Consider the following 27467-nt stretch of genomic DNA (forward strand, 5'->3'; position numbering starts at 1 on the left):
CACAAAAAATATGCATGAAAATATGTTATAACAGAAAGGTGTGTTTTATTTTAGCGTATTTTTATTAGTGTTTGTTGTGAATACATAATTTGATAAATTTATAAAATATGCAAAAATATTTCAAATAATACAAAATATTTTTGGAAAAAAATCTGTATGAAAATGTATTTTTATTTTGGGCTTTACTGTTATTATGAATACATTTTTGTACATTTATAAAATAAACAATTATGACAATATGTGGTACACAAAAATAAAAATGTGTTGTGAAAAGTATTTTATTCATTATGAACAAATATTTAATAAGAAAATGTTTATTATAAAATATTTTATAATATAAATAAATGTTGAATTTAGGCATGCTCCTTATGTGTAATGATTATTATTTTTAAATACTATATTATATGCACATAAGTGCATGAATACGAAACAATGATTTTAAAAAGCTTTGATTTGTTTTTTTGTGACATAACTGTGACAAGGTGCAGCAACTTTTCTTTAACTGACTCAAGATCAGCAATTGTGTGCAACCTGTAACTTGACATACAATATTATCCTGTTTTTAATCTTTATTGAAAACTGTGAACACGTCAATAATATAGTGCAGTTACATCAGGCATCCGTCCCCCAATGTTGTTGTCCTGAACAATATGGCAGGTCCCCTTGCCCACTCCTTGCAAGACCTGTGATATGAAGTAGTTTGTTGTGGTTTTAGTTTTATTGAAGTTTATGAACAGGACAATAGAGTACCGGTACAGGCACAGTAAGCATCCATCCCACAGTGTTGTTGTCTCGTACAGTGAACAGTACAGAATGTCCACTTCAACTTCCTTGCAGTTATATGCAGGCCTGGCAAGAAGCAGTCATTCATGAGAACCTCCCTCTCTGTTTATGTGTGTGTGTGCGCGCGCCCTGCTTTGTGCATTCGTGATAGTTTGCATAGCCGGGTGTAAAGTTTCACTGGCGTCCAATTAAGGGCTTTGCAGGCAGCGTGTGAACAGCAGCGGGGGCATAACCCGGCCTTAGATAACATTAAGGTGGCTGGTTGGGGATGTGTCACACTACCATAGGCTAATGGCTAACTGGCAGGCCTGCAGCCAGGCATGCCTTGCACATGCATTGCTGCCACATTGTTGGCTTACCACTCGAATTAAAAATATTTTGTGCTTGTTTAATTAAATGATTATATAAGCACAACGTGTGATGGTAACCATACAGCAGGAAGTGGAACATACAGCCTAGCAGGAAAGTAGTGCGTAATTAGTCATGAATGCTTAATGGTAAAAGACTAGCCTAAAAACTGCGCAGAGAAGCTTGCCAAATAACATCTTATTCTTAAAAAAAAAAAATAATAATAATAATAATAATTTCAATGCCCCATATCTGTAAGTAATTTTGAGTTATATTATGCAGTCTTTAGCTTCTCTTTAGGACAGTTACAAATGTTAATTGTTACGCTATGGAGGTTCCACTGTATATTACATAGAAAAAGCCTCCTCACAATTGATCACAAAAGCAAATACATTTTTTTTTTAAATGGTTAAGTATAGTTAAATAGTTAAACGAAAAAACTATACAGAGACTTTGTGGACATACTGCATTTACATATTTAGAGCACTTCTGTCGTTTTTCTATGTGTAATTTAAAATACACAGTCCATATATAACATTAATGGCTCTGCATTGATCATAATACATTTCAACCAGACGGCATTATTTTATTTACTCATTGAAAAAAAAAAAATCAGTGTCACTTTTTATAATATGCTTTACATATGAATAAACTTGGTTTCATAACTTGTATTTTATATTCCCTAACAAAAAAAAAAAAGTTTAGGTGTCTTACTGGCTACTCAAGGACACCGTGGAAGCATAAAAAAGGCCGTGTATTTTCTTTTAATTTTAATATATTTAAACGTGTGGAACACCCAGGTTTGTTTTTATGTACCTTCGTTGTTACATTCACGAACTTATCAACCCACTAAACGCTTAATTAAGAATTCCGGCGTTGTTTTTGACAGAAACACGTCGGCCGAAATGGCTTGCTTATAGAGCATGCGCAGTGTTGACAGCGTCGATTTGACACCCACGTGCTCGCCTCTGTTTACACTTGTACGTACTGATGTCATAGTAGCAGGTCCCGCCCCCCACGCCGTGAATGGCAGCCAGTCAGCGACAAGAAGGCAGAGACCAGGAAGAGGAGAAGAAGAAGAACAAGTAAACGACGAAGAAGAAAGGAGAAGGCTTCAGCTTCACTTTCAACGCCCTAAAAGCGTGTGTCGTGACTGAACCTAACTGCATCTTTTCCCCACCACCACAGAATCCACGCTGAGACGCATTAATGGACGACAACGACAAAGGTAATTCACTTATTTGGAATGTCTCGCTCACGCTTTGGGTTGTTGTCGCTTTAAAACAAACAACGAAGAAAAATACCCGAAATTTAAGTTTAACGCAAGCGAACTATCTCGGTTTGCTCCCCAATTTAACGCGTCAAACTTGACAAAACGACATTCATTCTAAATGCCCCAGAACAACTTAACGCGGAAGTAGACGTGTCAGTTTGTGAACGAGGAACTCATAATTGGCACAACGTATCATTGAAAAAAGGGCTAAAAGTTTTAAAACACCACGTATACACCGTGGTTATGTTTTTCGTTTTTTAAGATATTTTTCTTGACTACGTGTATATTCTTTGAGCGGCCAATCGGGCTTAAAGTACGCATGTCAGTAAAAAAAAACAGGAAGTGAAGTGAGCACAAGTGTGAGAAATGCATTTTGTCGTATAATACGACAAACTATGACGAGGATTTTGTTTTTCAGTCTACGTATGTTGAGTATTTTAGTACATTTTGTTTTTAATTTTGTCTGTTAGTTCACTGCATGATGACTATTTTGTGTTTGTTTACAGAAAGTTGTACACTATGTTTGAATATATTATGTCTTATTAAACGTATGGTGTTTTGTGTTGTAATACATTGTATAGGGAGCATCTAGTATCAGAGTAGACTGTACAGAGAAGTTTTAAGTGTTTTTGTACGCGGAATGTGCAGTGATTTGTGTTTTAGTACGATAGAGTACATGTTTATGTACATTGTATGTTACGTATTTTGAGGATCGTATTTTTTTTTACTATACTGTATTTTGAGTATTTAATGTTTCAGTACATTGTGTGTCAATTTAGTTTTTTAGTAGCCCGTACATAGTGTTGCTTGTGTTTTAGCACATCATCTGTGGAGTATTTAATATTATACTGCAGTGCATGTTATGTTTTTTTGTGTTTAGCGCACTGTTACTTAATGCACGTTTTGTGTACCCTGTATTGTGAAACATAGTTTTGTGTGTTGGCTCCATGGGAACACTTAAAAAAACAAATCAAACATCAGGCTCAGACTATGTGCTATAAAAAGCTGAAACTGTACAAATGCTCATAATGGACCTTTTAGAGGAGAAACAAAACTTCAAAAATAAGTTATGAACGTCTTTTTGAAGCAAAATGTATGCAAATGTATATTGTGCTGCAAGCAGATATTTCGATGAATTATCTTCCATTTGTAGGTAATGGTTACTCTCTCCCAACATTATCGGGCCTTTAGGGTACATTCTTCCTTTTATAGGCGCTTTGTCGTCATGGCAACATACTTCCCCTCCAGTCTCGGAATGGAAATGAAGCCGGCCAGCGTTGTCCCCCCCTCTTAGCATCCTCCGGATGCAATTGATCATAAGCAGCAGTCGTGATTTGATTTCCACCAGAGAGACCAGCGCACTTTCACTTTCACCGTTTCTTTTGTTTTTGTTTTTAAACATGTGACCAAAAATATCCCCCTGCTTGTCCATGGGACCCCACAGCCACTTCTCATAGGACATGAGTGTGTTGCAGTGGGGCAACCCCCCACCCCCTTGTCCCATGATTTTGGTTTTCGGGCCCATCATGTGACATGCTATGCGGCAAATATTACGCTAATTGATTTGATGCTGCGACCCATCAGGCCGCTCAAACAGACGCTTGTTCCCATTTGGTAGAAGTGCACGTAACCAACAGTGTCCGGTTTCTATGCGACATATTTGCAAAATGATGCAAAAGAAATCAAATAAAAGCACCACTAATAACTGTAGAGGTGATTATTTTGATCATTTTGAACGGTGTATATACAATTCTAAAAAAACTGAATTGTTCTGAAATAAAAGTAATTTATAAGCATTTGATGCTGTTAACTGCAAAAAAATAAAATACAAATCAATCTGCCCCAGTGCCCACCCATTTGGAAGATGAATGCATGACAAAACTTAATTACATAAACAAAATTAACATGTAAGAAATTTAAAATTGTCACACCATGGTAAAAACATTAATTGCTATTAAAGTGTTAAAAATATATAAAAAAGCAAAAACAACAGTTTTTTTTTTCATTTTAACATTTTTAACTGTCACACAAATGTAAACAAATCAATTCTTAAAAATAATCAATATTCCTACACTCTTCCTCTTGGAGAGCATCTTGTCATATTACTCGAGACGCCTCACACACACATTCATGTTCACTTTAAGCACACGCAATTCCCACTGCAACTCCTCAGGCGTCCATTCCGGCTGACTAGCCCCCCGACCCCGCCCCCACGATGGACGGACAGGCCCCGGCCCGGATTAACGCCAGTCGGGCTGTAATCTGGGACGCGGCAGATTACGCTTTTCACTTGGCTCACGTGACGCATGAACGAGATCTCCAGGATGGAGGGATTGATGGATGACACACAGAGTAGATGGAGGGTGAGAAGAAGGGTCACGCGATAGCGCCGATCCCCGCACGGTCTGACGAGCGCAAAAGGACGACGTTCTTGATGCGGAATAGGAACGCGCCGGTCACATGCACGCGATCGTCCCGGGCTCGAATAGGAGTCGCGGGACAACATGGAGGCCCCGGAGGAGTACTGCTCACCTTTCGACTTCGAGCAAGACGTCAACGCCAGCTACCTCTACCTGGCGCCCGCATTCAGCGAAACGCCGTTTGGCTCGCCGACGCTTCCCAGTAGAGGTAAACGGCGGAATGCGACGTATCAGTTTGTTCTACCTACGATACGAAACCGTCACAATACTAATTAAAATAAAATAAATCTAAAGACCTAATGACAAGATGATTCACTATAATTCTGATCTAATACCATTCACTCTGATTACGATACAATTCGATTAATGTGAGATAATTTGATTGAAATAATAATGCAGTTCACAAAGAAAATGATGCAATAATATTTAACTGTGGCTTGATTGTGCCACAAAACCATCGACTCCTATTGCGAAACCAGTCACTCCAATTGTGATATGATAAAATACGAATGACTACAATGTGAATCACCACCAATTACAATGCAAAGTAATTCACTCCAATTACAGAACAATTCAATTATAATTTTTTGTCTCTCTTTGCATTTTCTACCAATTGATGGAACTCGTCACTCGTCATTAACTGCTTTGTGAAAAGACTTCCTGTCGGAGTGTCCCAATACTTTTGCGCACGTCTAGTTGTCTTCTCGCCACTCCTCGTTTTGATAGAGTGGAGATTTGTTCATGTCGAAGGCTCCTTGTATTATTGATGCATTGCTGCTCCCATAGCCATCAAAGTGTGTGCTCGTGCTCGTGTGTGTGCTTGAACTCACCATCAGACGGCATTGTTAGCACCATTAATGCTACGCTTCCATTACCCCGGTCGATGCCCAGCAGGACAGCACTCAAGCGCCACCTGTGGGCCACATTTTCCACCACAATGTATATTTGTTGACCTTACAGGCTCGCAGCAGCATCAGGATACGGTGGCCGAGGTGGGGCAGGACGCGGCGATGAGCGTCGGACCCGCGTCGCCCATGCCCGCCATGACGGAGGAGGAACGCCAGGAGCTGCAAGTGGAGTTGTTGAGGGTTAGCCGTCATTTAATGCTACTGCTAAGTGGGGATGTCATGATATCCAAACTAAATTATTTTTGTACATAACAGAGGTGACAAAAGTCTTGACCAGTCATTTTACTTTAAATGTCTTGTTTAGACAGTGCTAATTAGCTGATGTTCTAATTAAACAACATTAACCTCAATACACATAAATGACCTACAATCACTAATAACATTTAATGTGTTACATGGCGGGTCTTAAACAAAGGTTGACAAAACATGCCTAATTAAAATTAAACTGTACTAATAAACTAACCACCAGAGGGTGCTGGAACTGCACAAATGGAAAACGACCTCAATTCAAAAACCTCACTGAAATTACAATTTCAGATTTACTGCAATTACTGTGTGATGCAACACAACTCACCCCGATTCTGATATAAAAAAAAAAATAATAATAATAATGCAAGGGCACCCAGAATACGAGCTAGTCAAAGCTAACCGTGTGCACGCAGGTGGAGGATGAGATCCAGACGCTGTCTCAGGTTCTGGCGGTGAAGGAGAGACAGCTGGCCGACATCAAGAGGAAGTTGGGGGTGACGCCCCTTAACGAACTCAAGCAGAACTTCACCAAAACCTGGCAGGAGGTCACCACCTCATCGGCGTACGTCCCGTCCTGTACTTCCTCTTGACGAACACTTCTTTTTTGGTTCACCTAAATCAGACCCTGGCGTAAAAACAGGTTGTTAAAAAAAAAAAAACAACAACAACAAGCAGACCTCCACCAAGGCCGACTAATGCCGCCAGGCAGCATGAATTCACATTTTATAATGCACAGAACTTGTACTCACCACAGCTCCATCCGTCGGATGTTGCAGATGGTCACTGACTGATTGACCAACAAGCTAAACTGATCACTGAGACTAAATAGACCATCTGACCAACCAACCAATTAATCTGACCAATAACCTAGACTGACTGAACGTCTGACCAACTAATTACACTGCCAACTAACTTGACTAACCAGCTAGCTATATGTACTGACTAAACGACCGACCAACTAAGTCATATGCCAACAAACTAGACGTACCGAACAACCGACAGACTGACCAAACAGTTCACAAAATTATGTGGTACCTTTCACACCGTTTTACTAACTAACTAACCATCTGACCAACCAACCAATTAATCTGACCAATAACCTAGACTGATTGAACATCTGACCAACCAATTACACTGCCACCTGAATAAGTTGCCTACCTACTGACTCAATGACTAAACTGCCGACAGATGACCAACTAACTAGACTGACTAAACAACTAAACTGAATACCCACTAACTAGACTGTGCAAACAACCAAATATTAACCAATACTAAACTACACTGCTAACTTGACTAACCATCTAGCTCAATTTACTGACTAAATGACCAACCAACTAAGTCATATGCCAACAAATTCGACTTACCGAACAACCGACAGACTGACAAAACTAACTAACAGTTCACAAAATTATGTGGTACCTTTCACGTCGTTTTACTAACTAACCGACAGACCACCCAAACTATTTATTTTGCATAATCCTACTAGCTACCCGACTGACTGATGGACCAGTAACTAGTAACTAACTAGACTGACCGACCAACACATCAAATGACAACTGACTAACAAGGCTAGACTAAACTAACCAACTGACTACACAACCCGACGATTGCGAGTGCATGTGTCCAAAGTTTGAAAAATTCTCGTAGCGTCGCAAGCAGCATATCCAATACTTGACTTTTGATCCAACTTCCTGCGTGTTGCCCGCCACAGGAAATGAGCGTCCGTCCGTGCGTCTGGCGCTTGGAGCCATTTGAAAACAAAAACATGACCATGTTTTTGTTTTGTTTTTCTCGCCCTTGCCAGGTACAAGAGGACATCAGAGACTCTGTCTCACGCCGGCCTGAAGGCCACGGCGGCCTTCTCCAACATGAGCTTGGCCATCAACCGCAAGCTGGAAGATGTCAGGTGAGCGGACGGACGGACACAAGCTTTAACCAAGTTTTGACCACGTGAGAGTTGGCGTGATCCTCTAACGACTTCATCTATAAATTGAGATCCTAACTCTTTTATTTATTGATGTGAAAAGGGAATCACCGAATGGAGGGAGGTGTTTATTTGTCTTGAGCGGCCAGCGACTAATCGAGGCACGACATCTATTAATTAGCGGGATGACCTCGATTAGTCGTTACCCATTAAAGCAAACCGCTACGACTCTCGCTAATTGTTTCCGGCTTAATCCAACAATCGGAACCCGCTAACCCCGAGACTGGAAGACCCACCCCTCTCCTCCCCTTGACAACCCCCCTCCCAAGCGAGAACGCTAATCCAAATTCTCCACTGTCATCCTTCCTCCGTGGATTAGCGAGCCGCAAACAAGATTAGCGGCCTCCTCAAAGCTGATGATTACTCTGAAATGCAACCTCATGCAGGGGGGGGGGGGGTTGTTAGTGCATGTGTGTGCTTTTTGATATATTTTTTGTGTGCTTGTCGGTACTTTTTGTGGTGGATGCATATTAGGGGGGGTTATTTGCGATGACCCCTCCCCTGAGGAAAACACAGAAGGATCAACACACTCACTCAGTCTTAATAGGATATGTGTGTGTGCGTGTAGTAAAAGTGTGCCGACTACCATTCTGAAATGACCACTAATCACCACCCCCCAACCCCCTCCCCTGTTAACGCTGCGGACTAGCAAGCGCTCTTTGCAGCACTCAGCTAGCATGCCTGTCATGAGGTAAGAAGGACGCCATCTTGTTTCTGCTGCACAGTTTGCATTACTTTTCATTTGATTTTGTCATGCATGAATGTTACTTTAGAAAAAGTTTGACTTTATCAGAAAAAGATCACAATTTATGCAATTTAGTAGAAAATTGTACAAAAAAATATTACTTTTTGGTCATGATTGAACTTTTCTCTTTTTTTTTCTAGGTGAAATTGGTTGTGACATGCTAACGTGTTTAGCGTCAACCATATTTTTATTTTCAAAGGATAATGTTAAAATTGTATTAGTACATTTCACAAATGTATTTGCTTTTTAAAAAGTGAGTTTCTGGTTGGGTTTACACACACACACATTAATTCACGTGTGCTTTTGTAGAAATTTTACAAAAAACTGCACTGCCTAAAATGACATGCTAACATACTGTATATGCTAATATTTTAAGCAACTTTTTTTATTTTCTTTATTTTTAGATTTTAAAGACTATGCAGCGGCGGTTTTAAAGTGCTCTATAAATAGTTAAGTTGAGAGATTTGTATTTGGAAAATAATTTCTACAAAATATGGCTGCGCAAAAATTATTTTCATAAAATGCAAAAATTGTCATTTATCTTATTTCTTTAATTTGTTTTAATTGTAAATTTGGTGGCATTTCACTTTAATTTCTAACTTTTACACCAAAATATGTCACAATTGTTTTTCAATAATAAATTGTCCAAAAATAGCTGCACAATTTTTTGTCATAAAAAATTCTAGAATTAAGTGATCCTTTTAAATTCTTATTTTAATGTAATGTTTATTTTACTATCCTTTATTGTTGTATTTTATTTGTATGTAGTACTCTTTTACACAAAAGAAAGTCACTTTATTATTATTCTTTTTTTATAGCAAAATTCTACTTAATTCACAATCACTGAATATCTTTATTTATTTATTTTCAGGAATGTTCCCACATTCAAGTCATTTGAGGAGAAAGTGGGAACATGGAAGGTAAAAATTTTTTTAAAACTCCAACTTTCAGTAGGCAGTGATGTGTGAGTCTACATAAAAGTTCTCATTTCTGTTTTAGAACAAGATGAGTCCGTCGGAGATGGACGCCGGCGAGCAGATGATCGTTCCCGACGCCGAGGCTCAGCACCAGGACACGCCCACCACCCTAGACACACCCTTGCACTGACCCTCCAACCCTTGACCTTTGAACCTCTCACAATGTTAGCCCTCAACAAGTCTTTAAAGGTGTCAGCAAACTGACTTCATGAGAAACCGCCCAGCCTCTTCATCGCTTTTTTTTTTTTTTTTTTTTGCTACACACCACCACTCACCTTAACCACACGCTTTAGTTTCATCATCATAACATATTAGTTTTGTCATTTTCAGGGCCAAATCAGCTTTATTTATCATATTTATCATCAACACACACACACGTCAAGGTCGTGAAGCAAAGATGAACATTGGAAAACTGTTGGTTCAGGTTGCTATGTTACTAACTATACACTGTAAAAATATAAAGACTTCTTGTTTGACAATGACACTGCCTGACTTTCAAAATAAAATACACTCTTTCCTCAATGCACTTAAAAATATTTTTTAATATGTCTCACCTTATGAATTTTGTTGAAAAGAAATAAAGAATATTAAACTGCTCAACAGTTGTTTTTAATGAACTTCAAAGTAGAAATCTAAAACTTCAATTATAATGTAAAAATATTAGGTTAAAAATGTGTTCATTCATTTGTTAAGAATTTTAAAATAGGAATTTTTTAAATAAAGTTTCTATCTATAATGTAAACAAAACTTACGATAATCAAAATGTAATTTATTTTGTGATTTTCAGAAAATGCATCATAGTTGCAGTTCACGATCTGAACACCAGAGGAGGGCAGAGAACAAAAATTGCACACAAACTGAACCGGAGATTGTACCGGATGTGATCGGCCTGCCAGATTGTATCGGGGTCGCCGATTCACGTGGGTTTGGTTTCTTTTTTAGCAGTTCACAAATCACAATGCATCACAAAAATAGTCTTAATGATAATAGGACCACATTAGCAATCTAAACTGACAATATTTGTCACATCTCAGGCAATACATTTGTGTATTTATCATTTATTCAATCTATTTAATTATTTATTCAATATATCTTGCTTTTTGTATTCTTAGGTTTACTTAATTTTTTACGATTTCAGCCTGTACAGTTTATTTCAATTACATCGTTAAAATGTTCTTTCCAATGTTTGTCGCCAATTGGATCATTTCTAGCCAATCCTGTAGCGTGACGTATTAGTTAGGCGACCCCGATACGATCTGGTACCGACACCAGAGCTCGCGCCTTTCTCGGCCTTCAAAGTCAAAGCATGGTCTTTTATTTATTTATTTATTTATTTATTTTTACTTTACATACGTATAGCCACGGCAGCCAGTTCCTTTCGCAACAAGCCCCCGACCGTTACCAGAGAGACTTTAAGTTGTCAAAAGCAAACGTCATAATTTTCCCAAAGTCTTTTGAAAGCTGCAAGTGAAACAAGCCACACACGTGCTGCTTCCAAATCGCTTACTAAAGGTGTGCATGAGGCAAAAAGTCATCTGCAGGCTTACCTGAGGACGCCGCATGTCTTCATTACGAGAAAATGGGCGGAGTTTATCACTTCTCAGACATGACACACATTTTTCAAGAAATTATTTAATATTCCGTTAAAAATATATAAATAAATATGCAAACGGCCCAGGTGAGGGTCGACACTACAAAGAGGAAGCGTCTTCTGTCTGTGACGTCATCAGACTCACGCAGGTGTCGACCTAATTATTAAATGAGGTCAGCCACGGTTCTAGGATTTTTTCTCTCTCTCTACTAGTGCTGAAGGGGGTTTGAATGTCAGGATAATAAGAACATTGAGGGAGTTTCTTGACATGATACTTATGAGAAAGGTAGCTAGCAGGAGAGCAGATGAAAAGGAAGCGTTAGTTAAGAATGTCCTACGTCCTGTAGGTGAGAAGAAGAGGCTGGCGCTTGGTGGGCAGGAGGAGCTTCCAGAAACTTGACCAAACGCAGAAAAAAACCCATACATTTTGCTTCTTTTTTTTTCATTCATCATCCTTTTATTGGTCCAATATTTACATCACGAGGTCAAATAAGTGCAAACAACAACATTGTGATAAATGTACCAATTAACTGCTGACTGTTGAAGTGAAAGAAATTCTGGAAGAATCTAAGTAAGGATGATAGAGGAGGCAAACCCACAATCAAAAAATGTGATATAAATCTATTATTGCTATTAACTGCTTGATACCAAGAAAATCCTTCTCACCATGTGACTGACGATTTCATACAAATCAAACGGACAACCCAAGGAACTCAAATAAATCTCCAAAACAAATAAAAATTCTCTCTGTTTTCAAATCCAAGCACTTGGACGGAGACGTCTCTGTCGTGTCCCGACACCTGCACGAAGACGAGCACAGCAAATGGTGGACATGAATCCAGAGTCCAAGAACACGTGGAGTCCGCGTCAGCTCACTCACCGTGTGACGTCACGAGGAACTGGTCCCGGAATGGGCCTCGGGAACCGACTCGGAAGCAGGTTCGGCATCAGGCTCGGAAACGGACTTTGAGGCCGGCTCGGGATCGGGCTCGGAAGCGTCAGCAGCTGCGGGACGCAAAGATAGCGAGAGATGTGGAGCGTTTTTTCGCAAAGGTGGACATCGGACCCGGACAGGACTGCGAAGACGTTTGACTTACAAGCTGGAGCGTAGTCGGCTGCAAGGAAGAAAAGAGGAAGAAAGTTGCGACTTGTGATCCCGAATGTTGCCGGCAGGCAGGCCAACATTTGCGTCCCTCACCTGGTGGGCTTTTGTAGCGCCTGACGAGGAGCACGAGCAGCGGCGCCAGCAGAGCGAGGAGCGCCAAGGGGACAACAACGGCCAGCGTCACCTTAGTGGCGTCTTCCTCTTGACCAGACGTGAGAAGGAAGACGTGTGAATGACACGCAAGGATCACGTGCGCCTGCGTGCGTGCGTGCGTGCGTGCGTGCGTGCGAGCGTCACCGTGGTTACTCAGGATGCTTCTTCTGTCCAGCTTGGTGACCATGTCGTCCTCGACGCCGGCCAGCTGGAAGACGCATTCGTAGCGGCCCTCCGCGTCGGCCGGCAGCTCCGCTTTCAGGTGGGCCGTCGTCTGGAAGGTTCCGTCGTGGTTGGGGAGGAGCTCTCCCATCTCCACGTCCTCGTGGAGCTCCTCGCCGTCCTTCCTCCAAAACAGGGCGGACGCCGCCGGGTAGAAACCGCTGGCGTGGCACGTGATCGGCGACGAAGGCGTCTTCTGCAGCAGCGACACCACCGGTAGCTCTGCCGGGCAAGTGATGGAGAAAACGTGTGAGAGGAACAAAGAAGGAAAGAAGGAAAGGTGGGGGGAAAGTGGCAGATGGAGGGGATGGATGTGTGAGAGGAGAAAAGATGTAAAGAATAACAGATGGAGAAAATTTATGGGAGAATGACAGACAGAGAGAAGGTGTGAGAGGAGAAAGATATAGAGGATGTGTGTGAGGACCAAAGACGGAAAACAAGCGTGAGGATGACAGGTAAAGTGAATGTATGAGAGGACCAAAGAAGGAAAGAACAAAAGATGAAGAGAACAGAAGAGAAGAGAGAAAGTGGGAGAATAACAGAGAGACCCTGAGAGAGGACAAACTTGAAGAGTAAAGTGAGAGGACCAAAAACGGAAAGCATGTGTGAGAAGAGAAAAGATGGAGAGAAAGTGAGTGGATGACAGATGGAGAACAAGTTTAAGAGGAGAAACCATGGAGAGCAAGTCAACTCAGAAAGAGAACAGAGATTATGTGAAAGGAAGAAATATAGCCATTATGTGTGAGAGGACAAAAGATAGAGACAATGTTTGAGAGGGGAAATCAAGTGTATAGAGATGTGTGTGAGAGGAATGAAGATATAATGTGTAACAAGGAAAAATGTAGAAAGATGGAGAGATGACAAAAGGCGGAAGAGAACAAGGTGGAGAGAAAGTGAGAGGATAATGAATGGAGAGAACATGAGTCAAGACCAAAGATGGAGAGCATGTGTGAGAGACAGATGGATAGAATGTGTGAGAGCAGAACAATGGCCAGAAGAGGATCCAATGTGTGAAAAAACGTGTGATGGAAAGATGGAGAGAATGTGTGGAAATGAGGAAAGTTGGAGTGCAAGATGATGAAATTAGTGAGAGGAAATAAAGAACATTCGAGGTGAGGAAAATGGAGAATGTGTGAGAGGGGCAAGGCGAGAGTGCATGTTGCCATGTCAGCCATGCTCCTCCAGGGGGCGTGCTGGTACCTGTTCTCATCAGGAAGTCCCTCCCATAGCTCACAAACTTCTTCAACTCAGAAGGACAAATCTCAGAGTAATAATGCTTCCTGACTTGATTCCAGGCGTCGTCTTGGTCCCACTTGTGTTTGGTGACGACAGCTTGCGGCTTAACTGCGATCCATCTCAGTGTCGACAACTCAAACGAGATGAAGTCTTCGCCGTCGTAACTGTAGTGTTCCCAACCGTCAACCTCGTCAGTCTCGTCGTCCCATTGGCAGCCAGACATCCACTGCATCATGTGAACACCTGACACGCACACAAACACACAAACACACAAAGCAACCTTACTTCTGCACGTCCGACTCGAGTACGTGTGTGTGTGAATAGTTAAAGCAAAAAGTATTCACAAACGAAATGTTTATGTTAGAAAGTTGAATGTAAACAAACCTCCAGTTTGGTTGAAGCGCGCTTTAACAATTTCAATGTTGACTTTGTCGACCTGCTCACCACCAATATTGTTCTGTGTTTCTCTCTCCCAGTAGTGCGGCTCGTCGTTGGTGATTTTGTTCATCCAGTCCTGTTTGGCTTTTGCTTTCCTGCTCTTGCTGTCGTAACGAGTAATCTGAACGCCGTCAACATAACCAACACTCAAGTACGCTGGCAAGTTTGGAATGTGAGAGGACGCAGTTGTGAAATATTTGAGCGTGTGAACCACTGAAAGAGAAAACAAAAACATTTTGTTCGTTTGACGTCCAAACTATTGACATCTTTTTGGGGAAAATTTTGTTTTTATTGTTGTTAAAACACATATTTGTCTTTTGCATTCATTTCAATACATTGATTGATTTCAGCTCATTCTTACACACAAACCAAACAAACGCTTCCTTAATAAGTTTGCTTATTAATCTTTTATTACACAGACATTGCTATTTTGTTTGTACAGTGTTCCCTCGTTTCTCGCCTGTGTTACTTTCCAGTTTATTTTATTTTATTTTCCGTTAATTATATATATTTGTTTATTTATATGTTTTTTCGTTTCTGTATGATTTTTAGTTTATTATGAATAATCTTTCATTCATCATATATGTTATTTTTTCATTGACAGTCATTTTTCCATTAAAAGTATTGTTTTAATTTGCTTATACAACACAGTATATATATTTTTTGTTTATTCTAAATGTTTTTTCGTTCATACTATAGTTTTTTCATTTATTATACAGTATTTAAGTTAAGTATATTTAAGAGGAGATTAATTCTGTTGATGAAATATTCCAATACAACCCTTACAAGTTTGGAATGTGAGCGAGTGAATCGGTCAAAGCGAAAACAAAAACATTTTGTTTGCTTGCTGTCCACAAATCTTGTCCATATTTGAAATTATATATATATATGTATAAATAAATCATTGTTAAATTAAAAATGTTTTCTACGAAACATTTACGACACTTAATATATATATATTTTTTTGCGTTCATTTAAATTAAGCGAATGATTGTTAAAGTTAATTCCTGATGAAATTCATGAATTATGACCACTTGTATTTCGCCAGTCAACATGTTACAATTTTAATACACTTGTCGAACACGTTTGCTATTTTTCTCCTTTACAGTATACTTCATCACTCGATGACATATTTTGCATATTTCAGTTTGCAGTTCAAGTGTCGCTTCCTTCAACTAAGACGTGAACAATTGGGAGAGTCAACTTGTGCACTTACCAGGCGTCACGCTGTGGATTTGCACAACCACCACAAACAATCCCAACAAGTTCATCTTCCACATCTTTTGCTCCTTTCGGTCCCGCGTCAAAGCAAACCAGAAGACGCTGCTCTAATACGGTGAAGGCAACAAGGAAGCGGCTATATGTCGATTTCGGGGAAGTCACGTGACCACGGACCGGGTGACGTCAGGCCAAGAAACACAACATACTGTACATAAGCATTTCACTTTGGACAGGAATAATAAAATGAATAAACGTTCAAGATGTGTTGACGCAAAATTAATAAAACTTAGCAAATTTTAATTTCATTTTGTCAAGCTGAGCTTTGAATAATAAACTGTTTATCTGACGCGTCGGAACGCTTGAAACCGAAAGTGGTAAAGTTCAAGTTTCCTGGCGTGTGACGCAAAATTCCTTGACGCCACGCCAGCAAGAACAACAGCTCGGATTCGCATTCAAGGTGTGCAAATGCTGACTTTCAGCAACTACATCAGGGAGGGGGGTCAACGTCAATGCGAGAGGGGGACAGCATTTTTTTCATCAGTGCTACTGGGGGGCGGGGCACACACTGGAAACACACACTTATATGATATACTGTATACCGGAAGCAAACAAGATGTAGTAATTGTTGGGTAACATGCATGATTATGTGAGCACTTGAACGGTGGAAACACTCGCTGTAGAATTGGCGGCTGTGAGAAATGTCGAGAAGGACCCCCGTATGTTGAAATGGTTAACATCCGCGACAGGGTGAGAAAGGAATGAGGTCATCGGGTAGCTTGACTTGAAAGGTGGGAATGCTTGCAGTAAGATGGAGAAAGGGCACCATCTAGGGGTGAAACCCTCATACTAACTTCCTTAGTAAGAGGGTCCCAGACAAGAACTCCTCCTTATCCAACTATCGGGTATATAAGGAGGAGAAGGGCTCATGTCGGGGCTTTTCCCGACAACCTTCGGGGACATGGCTTATCCTACTCGTAAGGTACGAAAAGGCATCGTAATATTGGCTGTTTTTCGTGGCTGTTTTTGAGTGTAGAAAAGAGAGCTGAACTATGCCTTAGATTGCAAATTCGAAATTAGACTTGAGTAGATAGGAGGAAGTCTGGGATAGTTAAGGAAAAGTCATGATTTCGAACCCATTTCTCCTATTGGGCCAAAACTAAGTCCGTTTGATAGTTTTTTTTTTTATTTACTAAAAAAAGGGGTCTTTCTCCAACATTTCTGTCATTTATCTGGGTTTCACTCTTTCTAACAAATACAATTAGATTATTCTTTTCCAACTTTAGGAGCACTGCTGGTTGACTTTTATTTGATTTTAACCTTAGGTTGTATTCTTTTGATTTTGAATTAGTTTTACTTCTATTTTTGAATATTTTGATTTATTTTACTTTTGTTTTTCTGAATGTTTTGATTGTTAATTAGTGTAATTTAATTTGTATTTATTTTTATTTGTTTGAAAAACTTTTGGACTTATTTTATTCTATTTTTTATTCCTGATTCGTATGATTTTGAATTTATTTGACTTTGAAAGCTTTTGACTGTAATTTCATTGTATTTTATTTTATTTCTGAACCTCACGAATGAAATACTATATTGTCATTTAGCCAACTCACTCGTTTGATGATCTTCTACGTTTAGAGGACGAACCGCTGTAAAAAGAGCGTGTTTAGATTTGATCCTTATTTCGAATTGGTTACTCAATAAGGGTTTATCTGAAGCAAGACCGGGCTGACGCTCTAAAACCGGGGTGGTGAGAACTTGAAGCGCTTAATGAGAAGAGAATGAGAAGAGTGCAGGGTGCATTGACGGCAATATTCCTCCAGAGAGCGTGCTAACATGTGATTCAGAGCCGTTTTTTCGAGGGAGTTTGGCCAACTCTGTTTCGGCATGGTAATAAGATGGCGTCCGTATGTCATGTGACCAGTAGTTGATCAATCACAGCGTGACAAATCACATTGTGATTGGTCAACTGCTTGTCATATGACATATGGACGCCTTCTTGTTACCCCGCAGAAACAGAGTTGGCCAAACTCACTCTATAAACGGCTCTGATGTGATTGATAGTCAGTAGGATGAACATTCAGTTAAAGTCATTTCTTGGAGACACTTTGAAAACAATGACAGCAGATTAACTGTGGTCCCTGACTAGTTCCTGGAGGCAGTGACATTAAAATAACGACAAATGAACAACTGTGACCTGGTCTATTTACTACATGGGGCAATATTGGTAATAATGACAACAATTTGCAAGCAGGTGTGGTCTATTTCCAGGAAGCGGTGACTTAACATGTTTTAAGTGTGCAGAGTTGTCAAGACACGCGCGCGCACACATCCGTGACACCACTTAACAGCTGCCAGCAAAGAAACAAAACTTTTTTTAATTTCGTTCAAATCCCCACTGTTGTGACGTCACATGAATTAAAATAAAAAAGTACAAACAGCAACAACAGCACCAGAATCAACGCGAGCGTCAGTAAACACAGTTATACAGAGAGAATACCATTTATCTATATTTAAAAAAAGAAAACACAATTAAAGCATGACAGGAATTAACAGTCAGTGTTTAGGAATTCATCTTTATATTTAATTTGATTATGATAAAAAAGAAGAAGAAGAAGAAACCTGGGTGCAATAGAGTACTATTTGAGCTACATCATATACACTTTGATATATATAAAGTTTTTTGTTCATATTGCAAGTGCTTTAAGTGGAGCGGTTCATAACAACAAATCAAGAAAAGCAATGTGTTAGCTTCGTTAGCATTGTTTTGACTCTGAACGCCTGTAAAGTTTTGTGAACATTTTTGATCATAGTAATATCATTTTTAATTCATTCTAGTGGTCATGCTCTTGTGGTCCGAATGCTAAAAAAACTAATAAAAATAGATAAATAAAAATGAGGAAAAAGAGCCTTTGGATTATGCTAGTGTTAATTTTATTTGTGAATTCATGTATGATTTGATTTTTTTTTAAACTGGTGTTTATCTTAGCTCATAACCTAACTTTAAAAAAAAACCATACAATTTAAAAAAACAATTTTTTTAAATGTCAATTTAACGCTAACTTAGCCAGCCCAATTTAATTGATTTTTTTGCCGAGTTATGACACTGGCGCGTTAAAAACAATCGCTAAACTTTAGTCTGATTTGACGCCACCTAAAGAAAGAGCTACAAAGAAGAATTTGTTATAATTACGTTGATTTTTTTTGTATAGTTAAAAAGGCGACTGGAGTCTTTTGCCTGAAGCCTAAGGTTTACCACCACCAAGTTTTAGTTTTTGACACAAACTCATCATTAAAATGTCACAAAGAGGTTTGATAAATAAAAATAAGGACTCTGTCTATGCTATGCTAAGCTAACCTAGCATTATGTTCGCTAATGATTATTTTGAATGATGGAAAAAGATAGGAATGTAAAGGGGAGAATATTTGGTAAATTCTGAAGTTAATGTCTTTCCAAAAATAAAAATTTAATAATGTCAATATCTAGGTTATGCTAAGCTAACCTATGGTAGCATCATGTTACCAAATGGTTTTGAAAGATGGAAGCAGAACATTTTGATATATGTTGAAGTTTATAGCTGACCAAAAAAACAACAAAATAATTATATATATGCTAAGCTAAAACAAACTCGCATAACATTTTCTAATGATTGCTTTAAAAATGGAAATAGAAGATTTGGTGTCATATTGAAGTTTACGTCTTACCTACCAATAGATGAACAAAACATTGTTATGCTATGCCAAGCTAACCTATTGTTTGGCTGGGGGGGGGGGGGGGGGGGTAAGCTATTTCTTGTTATATTAGCAACTGCGCGAAAGTGATTTGGGCATAAATGATAAGATTCTTTTGTGGCAAACATTTTACAAAGAAGGTGGAGTGACACTTTTTGCTCCCAAATCCGAAACAAGGACGACACATCACAACGTCTTTTAACTCATTTCAACCCGTTAGCATGCACATGCGAGATAGGCAGTTGTTATAAAAGAATCTATATTGTTAGCGTATTTACACCACATGTGTGTTGAATTCTTGAGGTCGCGATTGTAGAGTTGGCCAATAAGATCGTCCGGGTTGCATATTCACAAGCTGCAATTATTATTTTTTTAAATCACGAAAAACATCCGACATTACGGCGTTATCGTCCTCCACGGCTGTGCATTAAAATGGACGATCTGATTGGCTGTTTGACTTGCTGTGAGGCTTTCTGTGATTTTTCCAACAATTCCAAGGGGAAAAAAAATTGCACCACGACAGGACGTCAGAATTATGTACAAGCCCTTGTCAAGAAGGGGAAACCAAACTCAGATGTGAATTAGAAAAAAACAAAAAAGTAAACATAGCATTGTCATAAAATAACAACACAGAAAATGTCGTAGAAAAAAGTCCCGACGCCTTTCGTAAAATAAAAACCCAACCTGGAAACATTCCCACCGCTTTCCGGAGACGTTCGCTCCGGAAGTTCAATCAAGGCACATTCGGAAATCCGAAATTTTTGTTTGCTAACATTACTTTACAATTAAAAGGGGAATGGCCACAAGCCCCGCCCCCGTGCTGTCTGTCAATGTGGTTGCCATGGAGACAAGCATAGATATCGTAAACCGATGAATGAATGCGGTATTACAAACTGACCAAATTATAGAAGCAAAAATCTGAAATTAGAAGTGCTTATCAAATTCAACACAAAATGTGATCACAAAATTGATTAAAGTTCAGGAACGAGATGACAATGAGTACTTGGCTTAATTGTTACATGTCACAGCAAGGCGTTCAATTTGGTCATTTTAGAAAATGATTTTGAATCTGGATCCACTTCAAAAGTGACACATTGGATTTCATCACTATTTCTTCAAAGCGATTTCAATATTAGAAAATAAATCAATTTCTTTCACAACTCATGTTGTGGTAAAAGTGGATCCAGATTCAAATGTTTCCAGATTATGATCCAAATTTGTATTTCCACAATTGGTCTCAACTTGTTGAGAAAATGGATTCTGACAGGTTAAAAACAGGATTTTGTGTTTACATGTTCTTGTTACATGAGTGATCCTAATTTGAACTATTGATGCAGATCCAAAAGCGAATCAATTTGAAATTTGGGTGAAACTGAACCAAACTGAATTGAAATTGTGAATTTCGGAACTCATGTATGTGTTAGAAAATGGATTTGGACCATGATCAGGTACGAAGGTTCGCACCTAATTTGATTCAAATATGTAAACAATATTGTCCCGGGTCAAATTCTGAATTTAGATCATGATCTGGTTTCACGCTTTAAGTTGATCTGAATCTGTTTTGCTGTTCAGAAAATCAAAACTCCTCCATATAGCAATACAATGACACACATTAGCTTATCTTAGCTGCACTGTTTAGCATATTGGCTAACAAGCGTGTTCACTTGTCACCAAGCTTATCAAACTGTCAACATACTAGACGCCGTTTTGTATTACGGTATTAGCATTCAACTTAGCAGGTTTGGCTAAGCGGGTAAAATGTTCATTGACTACTATGCTAGTTTGGTAATTCCTCATTGATGGTCAAAATAACCTTTTTAATCCTCAACGCCCGAATTTTCTGGAAACAACCATGAAAGTCGAAGCTAGCTGAAAAAAATATTTAACAAATGCTTAACAATAACATTCGAACAAACTTATCCCAAGTCCACTAAAATTCATAACGAAAATGATAGCCAACGAAAAATTCCTGCATGCACACCTTTTTCTTTTTTCCCAGATCGCGTAGCAAATTCTGTTAGCTAGTTTTAGCGTAATTGTGAGCTGAATCAGGCATGGCCTAATTTTCTTTAAAACACATCCTCTTTACGTGCTTGTTCTTGAGATGTCGATTGTGTTTAGCTAGCATGAGCTACATTTAAATTGCTTGAAAAAAGAAAGAAAAAAGAATAGCATGCAAAAAGTGTTCTCGGTGTCCCAGGAAAATCGTAAATGAAAAAACACAAACAAATGTAAAAATAAAAAATTATATAATATACGTGTAGGTTTGGACGCACACCATGAATGAAACTGCTTCACCCTAGAAATATACACCACCCGACCGCAAGATTTTGTAAAAATCAGGTAGTTTTTGCGGAACCCTGTGAGCTAGTTAACAAACAAACGAACTAGCGATTACATTTTTTATTTTATTTATAACTTATGTCTGAATGCTATGAACTTATTTTTTGACTAAAAGAAATAAATAAAAAATAAAGATCTGGCAGAGGGTATTACCAAGATGTGTACACTCGAACTTTGAGTCATTTTTTTTTTTCATGTTCTACAGCAACAACAATTCATACAAGATGGTAGCCAATGGCGGGAATAGCACCTCCATTTTAACAAGATGGTGTCCAGTTGTTGTTGTTTTTATGCAGTCCAAGTTTGGGAATATAATCTGAATTGGATTTGAGCCGCTAGTGTGTTAGCGGCTAACGTAGCACCGTGATCCGGCTTCAGCCCACGAATTACCGGGGCGTCCTTCGAGACATCAAAATAAAAAAGCTAGCAAGAGCATGAAAAAAGTAAAATAAGGATACAGTATACATATGGAAAGCATCAAAATCAACAAATAACATTTCATTTGTATTTGTTGATTAATAGATGTTTCGCAAAACAGCGGCTAATGTTTGACTGAATTGCACGAAAGAAGCACAACGATTTTTACTATTTTTATTTAGCGGAAGCGACGTTAAAGGCCAGCGTCCAATGGAAACATCGGACAGCTCGTGTTTAAGGAGGTCGTAAACAAGCAAACCATGCGACAAATACTTACATGTTAGCAACAGTTTTGTGGTGTAGCGTTCATAAACAAAAAATAGCAAAAACAGGATTAAAAGGTGTGGGAAATAAATCCATCAGTATTAGTAATGGCGGGGAAAAGAAAGAAAGAAAGAAAACAAATCTGTAAACTTTTTCTGGGCTTTACGTTGTTTTCCCATCAACTAGTGACAATGAAAAAGAAAAAGCACAATATAATCCATATAATGACGCGCATTTCACGATTACAATAAAACTAAAACAGTGACCTCATCAGTTAAGTGCTTTTTCCGCCTAGCTACAAAACTTTCAAAGTTTTTCCCGTTTGTTCCATCTTCATATATTCATAAAACGGGAGAAACGTTAAGGCGCTAACAAAGATTTACCAAGTGTCGATGCGTTTAAGTGCCTCGCTTTTGGTTTGAGGCCCTCCTCCGTTGTTAGCATCAAAATGCGTCAACAACAAAAACAACAACAAAAGAACCATTTTACGGAGGAGGGCAGGGCTATTTTGTTTTTCGTTCTTTTGAAGAAGTTTTTATCTTTACGTGTTTTTGTCGGCTGTTCTTGGCTTCATATGGAGGTAAATATGGTGCAAAAAAAATTGTACCTGTACAAAAAAGTCTAAATTTGTATCTGTAAAAGTTGTGATTTGTACCTGTACAAATGACAACTTGTAGTCGAAGAAGAGGACGTCCCAGGCGTGAACATTTCAACATGGTTCAATATACAAACACCGTGTGGAACAGCTTAAACGTTGGTTGACATGCAGAGCACTCCAAGTGGGCAGAAAGAAATAAGTTTTAGTATGAAGGTAAGATTTATTGTACGTTCGTAGCTCGTAATCTGGTGCTAGCTAGCTAGCTAGCTCATCTCATGTTGTTGTCACGAAAACTGAACACATTAAAGTCACGATTTTTATTTCAAGATTTGAAGCCTACCAGTGTAAACATGCGATCAATAATAATAAATCTAAAAAAAAACCTCATAAACTGCTGCTTAGTGCTTAGATGTGAAAATTACTATAGAGTGATGAGTTATTAACATTGTTTTTCAGTTTCAATTTATATTTTAGCCGTTTTGGATTTAGTTATAGCTGTGTAGCTCAATGAATGGGATTGTCTATTGTATTCTTATCTGTCTCACTCTCCTGAGAAAAAAAGGGAGTGCATGTAGTCTGGTACCTGTCGGAAGAGACAGGCTGATGTATGATTGTTTTTCTCTAATCTGATTTATACCTATGGGAACTTGTTGAACTCGCTGAGGGAGGAGAGAGGGATTATCTTGTATTCACTGAGTTGTAAACAAATGTACTGTGGGCTGATGGAGGAGACTTTTCGTATTCACCCACTTTTCAATAAATAATGATGTGCCGGAGTAGAGAGGACACACAATCTGACCAGAACACGGTTTGAGTGTCGTCAGTTTTTGTCATCAGAAGCTTCTGTTTTAATGATACCTTTGCAAAGGGACTTCTTCACCAGAATCTCACCATTCAGTTAATTGAACACGCAAAGAGTAGAATATAAATATTGTCTACTCTAACAAGAGCTACAGAACCCTATTGAATGTTTTACAAGATAACCGAAACCTATAACCAAAAGTGGACAGTACTCAGCTACTTGTATTTGACTAACATTATATTCAAGCATCTGCACTCTTACTATCATAATAAAATGAAAACAAAACGTTTGTGGTTCTTTAAGCCGCTACAGGTATTTTAACCGCAACCCTTTATCCTCTGTATTTAATCATTTGATTTTAAATATTACAATTTCTTGATGAATGTCAGTATTTTTGCAATGTATGCTTTGCAAACAGTTAAAAAAAAAAGGCTCTTTGACTCTTCGTTTACTCACAGTACTCAAATATTTGTGCAAGTATTTTCTCTGCACTTTTAATTTCGACTTGAGTTACATTTTCCAATGTAACATTACTCTTATTTAAATATTGGCTATTCTGCTTTTGAAATGCTCGTCTATCTGTATCACTAAAATGTGAGCAGTGTCACTGTCACCGAGCTTCTTTAACAAAAGTAACTCGGTCAAATGTGAGTTTATTTATTTTTCATGAAATGAGAATCTCATAAGTTTCGAAATCTTGCTCAAAAGGTGGAGACAACTGCTGCAGACACTGCTGAAGCATCAGTGAAAAGGATGACCCACTCCATCAGCAAGCAGCCAAGAGACAGGAGATGACACCTGGGGGGTATTCCATCAAGCCGGATTAAGGAAAAGACCTTGGCCTCAGTCTTTTTTTCTGGTGGCTACAATAAAGGGCGACATGTATTTACAGCTCAACACCTATTTAGTCTTATTGTATTTATTTATATTGTTATAGGCTCCTTGCCGACTTGTTGCCATGATCGCTTTTGGCTGCTGTTGAGATGTTACAGTGAAGAATGAATATGTAGGTCAGTTCAAAGTGCTTTACAATAAATCAATAATTAATAACATGATTAATGTGAAATACACATCTAACATGAAACAATTCTACATTTAGTCTGTCTGCTTCTTTTTTTTTGCCAATGATGTTTCCCTCGTCTTATTGATAGCAGCAGTATTGCCTTTTTTGGTGAGTCTTGAATTCCTCATACAGCTCCATCAATAACTTTTGTTCTGTTTGTGAGAAGAAGACTGTTCTCGTCTTGGATGGATGCAGAAACGGCTCTTCTGGACATCAAATAAAACATTTCAAATGATGCACAATCTTGTTTATTGAATGATACATGTTGTTATTTGATCCGACTATTTCAAATAACTCTCAATGTGGATTAAATTGAAAGCATCATTTCTTGACTTTCCCAAAGGTGATTGCAGTGAAATTCTCTCAGAACAGTAACCAGTGTATCAAGGATTCTCATTTGTTGGACTTCACAGCCACTTTGAAGCAGGTTTGATGTCGCACCATGGGCCACCGTCCAGAGATGGATCAAGAAGTAGCTTTGATTGACTGCATGCTGGCATCTGTGCAAACACAATGGTTGGGTCAGCATATTCATACAATAAAAAATAATCATAGCTTCCTGGCTGGGTCATTATCAAAACACAGCCACTGACATTATACGTAATCGGCTAAACGTTTAGCTTTATCTTGTTAGCCAGAAAAACCCCCGAAGATTTTGTCACATCTCAATATCAGAAATAGTGCTAATACTGATAGACACAGACATTGTTCATAAACATTCCCATTTGCATTATTTTTATTTGGCTTCAGTGTTGAAGGCAAATGTGGATGTTTAAGAGTGTAAGAGCCTTTTTTTTTTAACTGTTTGCAAAGCATACATTGCAAAATACCGACATTTATCAATAAATTGCAATATTTAAAATAAAATGATTAAATACAGATAATAAAGGGTTGCGGTTAAAATACCTGTAGCGGCTTAAAGAACCACAAACGTTTTGTTTTCATTTTATTATGATAGTAAGAGTGCAGATGCTTGAATATAATGTTAGTCAAATACAAGTAGCTGAGTACTGTCCACTTTTGGTTATAGGTTTAGGTTATCTTGTAAAACATTCAATAGGGTTCTGTAGCTCTATAGTAATTTTCACATCTAAGCACTAAGCAGCAGTTTATGAGTTTTTTTAGTTTTAGATTTATTATTATTGATCGCATGTTTACACTGGTAGGCTTCAAATCTTGAAATAAAAATAGGGACTTTAATGTGTTCAGTTTTCGTGACAACAACATGAGATGAGCTAGCTAGCTAGCTAGCACCAGATTACGAGCTACGAACGTACAATAAATCTTACCTTCATACTAAAACTTCTTTCTTTCTGCCCTCTTGGAGTGCTCTGCATTTTCAACCAACGTTTAAGCTGTTCCACACGGTGTTTGTATATTGAACCATGTTGAAATGTTCACGCCTGGGACGTCATCTTCTTCCAAAATGACGCGTAAACTGGTGTGGCTCCTTTGTTTGTTTGGAATTGCGGAATTGTGCATGGTCGTTCGCTCAACCAATGAGGTTGAGCTTTAGCCCGCCCAAATCCTCCAGAGCCCGCCCTCTTCTTCTACGAGTACAAATCACGGCGCTCTACAAGTACGAATCAGTTTTGCACCATTTGTAGCGAGATATTTGGTGCAAAACTCACGTGACTGGACAGCAGCAGAAAAACCACTTGTGACTCCTAGTGGCGACTTCTTTGACTACAAGTTGTCATTTCGACAGGTACAAATCACAACTTTTACAGATACAAATTTAGACTTTTTTTCTACAGGTACACATTTCTTTACAAGTTAGTTTTGCACCATATTTACCTCCATACTTCATTGTAGGAACAAAAAATATATATACTCGAGTAAACATGGCACCGTAACAAAATGCTAACAAAAAAACAGCAACAAGCTTTTGGTTGCAATCTTCACATGAAATGAACAACAACAAAAAGTCGGAAATGAGCTGATGCTTTTTTTCACTTAATTCTATACCTGATAAAACAAACAAAAGGTGAAACATCAAGGTCCGACTGTCCAAGTTTGTTGTGCAAATGTTCCCTCGGGAGCAATAAATGAATGTTGTCGGAAAACTGTAAAAAAAATAAAATAAAAATGACCATTTCATGATGTTCTTCCTCGACGTTTCCTTCGAACTCTCTTACGTTTTTACGATTTCAGCCCGTACATTTTGTCATTTAAATTACATCGTTAAAATGTTCTTTCCAATGTTTGTCGTCCGTTCCGTTCCGTCTTCAATTCCGCTTATCCGGGGTCGGGTCGAGGGGGCAGCAGCTTTAGCAGGGAAGCCCAGACTTCCCTCTCCCCAGCCACTTCAGCCAGCTCCTCCGATGGGATCCCAAGGCGTTCCCAAGCCAGCCGTGAGACGTAGTCTCTCCAGCGTGTCCTGGGTCGTCCCCGGGGCCTCCTGCCGGTAGGACATGCCCGGAACACCTCCCCAGGGAGGCGCCCAGGAGGCATCCGAACCAGATGCCCGAGCCACCTCAACTGGTTCCTCTCAACGTGGAGGAGTAGCGGCTCGACGCTGAGTCCCTCCCGAATGACCGAGCTTCTCACCCTATCTCTAAGGGAGAGTCCGGCTACCCTGCGGAGGAAACTCATTTT

The 27467-nt window shown here is 39.0% G+C and overlaps 2 protein-coding genes across 5 annotated transcripts; one reads left to right on the top strand and one right to left on the bottom strand.

Annotated features, from left to right (window-relative positions):
• The first annotated feature begins 2167 nt into the window (after window positions 1-2167).
• On the top strand, window positions 2168-10287 carry tpd52 (tumor protein D52). 3 transcript variants are annotated; one of them, XM_086062213.1, is made up of 7 exons: window positions 2168-2359; window positions 5785-5912; window positions 6395-6543; window positions 7786-7887; window positions 8615-8656; window positions 9582-9630; window positions 9710-10287. In XM_086062213.1, exons 1-7 carry the CDS (start codon window positions 2341-2343, stop codon window positions 9815-9817), a joined length of 597 nt encoding a protein of 198 aa, XP_085918339.1. In that variant the 5' UTR covers window positions 2168-2340; the 3' UTR covers window positions 9818-10287. The 3 variants fall into 3 exon arrangements, with proteins under 3 accessions (XP_085918339.1, XP_085918337.1, XP_085918338.1); XM_086062211.1 differs by lacking the exon at window positions 2168-2359 and adding an exon at window positions 4499-5032; XM_086062212.1 differs by lacking the exons at window positions 2168-2359; window positions 8615-8656 and adding an exon at window positions 4520-5032.
• A 1428-nt stretch (window positions 10288-11715) lies between these two features.
• On the bottom strand, window positions 11716-15827 carry LOC147157773 (major histocompatibility complex class I-related protein 1-like). 2 transcript variants are annotated; one of them, XM_086062210.1, is made up of 8 exons: window positions 15649-15826; window positions 14379-14645; window positions 13959-14237; window positions 12681-12980; window positions 12477-12584; window positions 12376-12393; window positions 12159-12283; window positions 11716-12078 (listed from the first exon to the last, which is right to left on the bottom strand). In XM_086062210.1, exons 1-7 carry the CDS (start codon window positions 15710-15712, stop codon window positions 12168-12170), a joined length of 1152 nt encoding a protein of 383 aa, XP_085918336.1. In that variant the 5' UTR covers window positions 15713-15826; the 3' UTR covers window positions 11716-12078; window positions 12159-12167. The 2 variants fall into 2 exon arrangements, with proteins under 2 accessions (XP_085918336.1, XP_085918335.1); XM_086062209.1 differs by having other exon boundaries at window positions 12159-12393; window positions 15649-15827.
• Between the last annotated feature and the right edge of the window lie 11640 nt (window positions 15828-27467).

This window comes from Leptonotus elevatus, chromosome 19 (assembly GCF_054856555.1).
Source record: "Leptonotus elevatus isolate MCC_2025b chromosome 19, RoL_Lele_1.0, whole genome shotgun sequence".
Taxonomy (NCBI): domain Eukaryota; kingdom Metazoa; phylum Chordata; class Actinopteri; order Syngnathiformes; family Syngnathidae; genus Leptonotus; species Leptonotus elevatus.

Coding starts and splice junctions, on each gene's coding strand:
- LOC147157773 (XM_086062209.1), bottom strand. CDS start 15,712: ATGTGGAAGATGAACTTGTTGGGATTGTTTGTGGTGGTTGTGCAAATC. Junction 14,238..14,378: donor GCGCTTCAACCAAACTGGAG/GTTTGTTTACAT, acceptor TGTGCGTGTCAG/GTGTTCACATGATGCAGTGG. Junction 12,394..12,476: donor GCGCTACAAAAGCCCACCAG/GTGAGGGACGCA, acceptor TCTTCCTTGCAG/CCGACTACGCTCCAGCTTGT.
- tpd52 (XM_086062211.1), top strand. CDS start 4,909: ATGGAGGCCCCGGAGGAGTACTGCTCACCTTTCGACTTCGAGCAAGAC. Junction 6,544..7,785: donor GAGGTCACCACCTCATCGGC/GTACGTCCCGTC, acceptor CGCCCTTGCCAG/GTACAAGAGGACATCAGAGA. Junction 9,631..9,709: donor AGAAAGTGGGAACATGGAAG/GTAAAAATTTTT, acceptor TTTCTGTTTTAG/AACAAGATGAGTCCGTCGGA.